At 34.5% G+C, this 5,760-nt stretch overlaps 1 protein-coding gene and 1 non-coding gene across 2 annotated transcripts; one reads left to right on the top strand and one right to left on the bottom strand.

The window, feature by feature from the left end:
- TRNAL-CAA lies at nucleotides 820-903 on the top strand. Its single transcript has one exon. It is a non-coding gene; the product is annotated as a tRNA-Leu (tRNA).
- LOC109351316 (extensin-2-like) lies at nucleotides 1,069-2,475 on the bottom strand. Its single transcript, XM_019592764.1, has one exon. The coding sequence runs from the start codon at nucleotides 2,439-2,441 to the stop codon at nucleotides 1,266-1,268; it is 1,176 nt and encodes a 391-aa protein (XP_019448309.1). The 5' UTR covers nucleotides 2,442-2,475; the 3' UTR covers nucleotides 1,069-1,265.

The raw sequence follows: 5,760 nt of genomic DNA, 5'->3' as shown, positions 1-5,760 counted from the left end.
TTTGATGTCTAGAATATGATTACCATGATAGAATAGAGAGCATGATAAGAGAACTATCACATCTATTATAGTACTATATTAAAGAATTTCCTTAACCATTAAGTTGTATTGTTGTGAACTACCTAGATTGATTTTTCAATCACCCATTTTTAAATTAAGGATCTATTTGAAAGTTAGTTTTAAAAGATAATAACGAAGGAAAGAGAAAACTCCCAAAATTATAAAATAGATTTATAAAATTATTGTTAATTCTATTATTTCTTTTCACTTCCCTCTAAAAACAATTAACAAACAACACTAAACCCTTCTTATTTATATGGCCCATTATCATGTGGCTTTGACACATTATTGAAGATGGTGTGCATTTGCTTAAGAGCAATACTATGTGTACAACTACCTTATAAATATAATTAATATTAACACCTTAATAAAGGAAAATAAAGAATGAAAATTTGTTTCTCTCTCGTTTTTCCTCCACTAAAATAAACATGTTAATGTTAAATGCACAAATTAGTTAGACCATAACATTACACAAACACGAATAAGAAGTTGATATGAAGAATTATGGGAAAGGTATACAATTTTTGTGCACACTTTTTTATACATATACACAACTATTAATCACGTACCTATTTTTTTTTTAAAAGTAGTAATTTTAGGAAAAATAATTATAAAGCAGGTATAAAAAGGAGGCGAGAAAAATATATCAGGAATATCACTAATCACAGGAAGAAGCTGCTGCAATAGTAACAAATTTAGTTGTCCTTTTATTCACTGTTACGATAATATTAACCAGTTTAGTGAAGACACAGTAAAAGTGTCAGGATGGCCGAGTGGTCTAAGGCGCCAGACTCAAGTTCTGGTTCTCGTGAGAGAGCGTGGGTTCAAATCCCACTTCTGACATTTTATTTCTATTTTGCATCTCATCATACAATTGTTTTAAAGCACATTTTTGAAGTGTGGGTTTCTAAAGTTTATGACAACACATTAGGCAAAAAGGATAGTATTATTAATAAGGAGAAGTTTACAAAATACAATATAAATAAGGAAATGGAAACTACATAACAATGAATTACAATGTATAATATCATATGAATATTGTGAATAAAGTACAATAAATTAACAAGAATAAATAATAGTAGAACACAAATACATTCATAAAAGGCTCTTTAGTGCAGACCTTAATTATTAACGAAGTCTGGAAATAAACCGCAATAATCTCACATAATTTGACTTAAGCAGTTCAAGCTGCATTAATTATAACCTTAATAGAGCGTTGTAGGAGGTGGGGGTGACTGGTAGAAGTATGGAAAGTGATATTGTGGAAGGTGGTCATGATGAGGAGGAGGTGGAGGAGATTTATAAACATATGGTGGAGGAGGTGATGGAGATGGTGGAGGTGGAGACTTGTACACATATGGAGGAGGTGGTGAGGGTGATGGTGGAGGTGGAGACTTGTACACATATGGAGGAGGTGGTGAGGGTGATGGTGGAGGTGGAGACTTGTACACATATGGAGGAGGTGGTGAGGGTGATGGTGGAGGTGGAGACTTGTACACATATGGAGGAGGTGGTGAAGGAGATGGTGGGGGAGGAGACTTATAGAAATATGGTATATGGGGCCAATTTTTTAGAGGGTGTTCAGAGTTGTAGACATATGGTGGGGGAGGTGAAGGGGATGGAGGAGGGGGAGACTGATAAACATATGGGGGTGGTGGTGAAGGTGATGGAGGTGGTGGAGACTTGTAGACATATGGTGGGGGCGGTGAAGGAGATGGAGGAGGTGGAGATTGATAGACATATGGGGGTGGTGGTGAAGGTGATGGAGGTGGTGGAGACTTGTAGACATATGGTGGGGGAGGTGAAGGGGATGGAGGAGGTGGAGACTGATAAACATATGGGGGTGGTGGTGAAGGTGATGGAGGTGGTGGAGACTTGTAGACATATGGTGGGGGCGGTGAAGGAGATGGAGGAGGTGGAGATTGATAGACATATGGGGGTGGTGGTGAAGGTGATGGAGGTGGTGGAGACTTGTAGACATATGGTGGGGGAGGTGAAGGGGATGGAGGAGGTGGAGACTGATAAACATATGGGGGTGGTGGTGAAGGTGATGGAGGTGGTGGAGACTTGTAGACATATGGTGGGGGCGGTGAAGGAGATGGAGGAGGTGGAGATTGATAGACATATGGAGGTGGTGGAGATGGCGGGGGAGGTGAATGGGGTGGTGGTGGAGAAATGTATGCATATATGGGTATTTTGTAAGATGGGTGTTCTTGATCTTGTGAATGTGAATTAGGATGGTGTGGTTGATATTGTGCATGCTTTGGCTCGGATCCATAGTTAGGTGTATTATAATCAGCAGCAACACTAATAGTAACTAAGCAAAATGCAACTGCATAGAAGATTCTAGGCCTGTGCTTTGGCCCTAGTGAAGTTCCCATATTTTGTGAGAATGTAGCTCTAGTTGTTCCTTATTACAAGTTTTATGTTTTAGTACTATCTTCTCATCCTAACCCTTTTTATAGTGTTGGCCTTCAATAAAGGCATTGAATTATTTGTTTGTTAAATGCATTAACATTCTGGATTCAGAATTTAAAATATGTATGCTACATCATACCCTTATGAATTTATTTTTGAAGTTGTGGTTTCCCATTAAGTGAGTTCATATTTCTCATTGTCATGACAATATGGTCTAGGAACAAAGTCAAGGGAAAATAATTGGTACTTAGGAATGTGTTGGCTTGATAGAAGTAATTATGAGATTTGAATCCAGATAAAATATTGTAAATGCACGTCACTTTTATCTTCCATATCTTATTTGTTCGTCTACTATATTTTTATTAAGGGGAAATTATTAGATTTGATTCGTCCTTGAATGGTACAAGAAATATTGTTAATTTTTATTATTATTAGATTTATAAGACAAAAAGGAATTTTAAAATCTTCAATTATTCGGAAGACATTGTGATCAAAAGCACATCACTATGTCATAGTTGTCGTTTAACAACGTTTATTTTAGATGTATAATAGCGCTTTCATGTGCTTTCTGTTTGACCCCAGTAGTATATGGTCATCATTAATAGCGCTTCACAAATGTTGTTGTATTTATTATATATCAACACACAAAAAACGCTGTCATATAGTGTATCAATACAACAACCCATCGTCCACAAAGCACTGTCATATAGGTCTTACATAAACAACGCATTTTATAGGTCTTATTAACAACGCTTATTGTTGCGCTGTTGAAGTTCATATATTTAACAACGCAATAACAAGAAAGCGCCGTTATATTATTCATAAATTTTCTTAAACAACACCTTAATACAACATCACATCACACGCATAGCGTTGTTGTATTAATAATGTACAACAACACTTTCTATAAAAAGCACTGTTGTAGTTATCCTTTACAACAGCGCATGTGAAGGCTTCCCCTAGAATTCGCTGTTGATTAGTACAAAGTAATATCGGCACATACATTTATTAGCAGAACAAACATTCTCAACAACACAACCATTTGTACATTCTGAACAACACAACCATTTATACATTCTGAACAACACATACACATTAATACATGCCAACATTTTGTTTTGTTAACATCAATACAATACAATATAAACAATAAATATCATGGCAATTATGTTTTGACAGAATACATAATTACAAATAAAAAAATTACACAATTACAAAGAAACAATATTATACAAATTACAAACAATCATAATTAAGCTATAATTATACAAAGACTACTTGCATCTACTTTTCATTTTCTTTGATTGTTTTTGTCTTGTATGATCATCATTGTTTGGAGGAGCATATTTTTTCCCCCAAAGCCCTTCATCATGATCATCTCTTGTATATAAATCATCATCCGTAATGGGTCCGCTCTCACGCGACTGATATGTCCCAAAAAGGATCATCTTTATCAATATCATCATATTCTTGGCCATCAATATTATTGATGATTATTTTGTTAGTTAAAAGAACAATGGACAATTTCATATCAGCTAGGTCATTGATGAACAATATATTACACATTATTCATAACCTTAATTTAACATGATTGATGATTCTTGGTGCCTAATGGACTTTGTTTCACATGGTTTAATGTTTTAGACTTTATTGGACTAATATTCATAAAATGAGTTAATTTGAGATTATTTAGCCTGATTAAATCTATTATCATTTTCAGGTCATATTTGGCACCAATAGCATTTTGGTCATTATGGAAGTGGAGGATATGTGTTGAAGTGAAGATTGTATTTTTATTTTGGGAGTTTTTATTTGTAAATTCGGTTTTAGTTTTGGGCCCATTTTCGGTTTTACTCTTTGTAAAGTAGGGAACCCAAATTCCACTTTCACTCTCTACATTCACTCATTTTCAGAATTTCGTTTTCTCCTCTTTTGCTCGGCTAGGGTTTCACATCTTCTTCATTTTCAGTTTTCATTCATCTTCTTCATTTTCGGTTTGTATCTTCCACCGAATGGAAGACTAAACTTGTAGACTAAATTCCTTTGGTAATGTATCATAACTCTTGAGGTTTTGTTATTAATGCATTTTCGGTTTCTTTATTGTTGATTTCTTCTTGTTGATTTTTTCTATCTTATTTCTGAATATGGTTTGCTTAATGCCATTGTTTATAAACTGGTTGGTTGAGTTTATCTTCACTTAGTTGATTTACTCTCTCTAGTGCATGAATGCTTAGTTCGTGTGAATTTGTTAATCGTTTCATGTTTATACTCATTTCACCTAGTTAGAGGTTTAGGTTCTGGAACTATGAATTGATTAGCGCTTCGTTAATTGAATCTCAAAAAATTCGGAAGTTAATGGTTGGAATCTGAAAATAATCAATTGAAACTGAGGATTGAGTTGTGAACAAACGAACCAAAGGGATTTAGGCGTTTTATTATATTGCTTAACTAATGTTTTTGAATTTGATTTATGTTCATACTATCCAACAACAAAAACCTCCTTGTGTGTGTGAGTATAAGGTATTTCAAACTTTGCTTGAAAGATAATCATTGGAAAACGACCTTGGAGCCACTTTCTAGTACTGCAGTTTTTAATTGTTATATTATTTGTATCGGGTACAACCTCGATCAAATTTGGTGTCGCTGCCGGAGATTATTGGTTCTTAGTATAGTTTAGTGTGTGTCTTGGAATAACCATTTCGTTTGGGTTTCAAAATCTGTCTGTAGCATTCACTGTCTGTTGTTTGTTGTCTTGTTTAGCTATTTGCCTGTGGGTTGATTCAGGTGTATGTTGGTTAATATAGTTGTGGTTGGAATTTTTACATGAAACTTTGTTTCCACACTTCTTTCATCACATATTGAATATTGGATGCATCATAGTCAATCATCCTGCTGCTGATTGTGTGATACAAACAAGTAGTGACTAGTTTTACTGTTGATTTTCTATTTTTGGCATAACTTTGGAATCGTTAATCAGAATTGGACATATTATATATGAATTTGGGTAGAAAAATCCAACGATTCTTTCTATACACACTGCATCTAGAGAACTCACCCTTAAAATCCAAAAGGAGTCTGTTTACTATTTTTTTTTTATTTTACAAGTTTATTTTTCCAATTGTTTTGATTTTGTTGCATTTAATTAAATTAGTTAGACTTTGAGTTTTGTCCTGAAACATTTTGTGGATGTTTCTTATGCTATCAGGATTTTATTGATGCAAGGTTTTCGTTGATCACTAAAATTTAACATGTATTTCACTTACTGCCTACATGGTTCTTACT

The sequence above is a fragment of the Lupinus angustifolius genome, chromosome LG06 (genome assembly GCF_001865875.1).
Source record: "Lupinus angustifolius cultivar Tanjil chromosome LG06, LupAngTanjil_v1.0, whole genome shotgun sequence".
Taxonomy (NCBI): Eukaryota; Viridiplantae; Streptophyta; class Magnoliopsida; order Fabales; family Fabaceae; genus Lupinus; species Lupinus angustifolius.
Note: the sequence above shows the minus strand (reverse complement) of the source record. Positions and strands in the feature narration are given on the sequence as shown.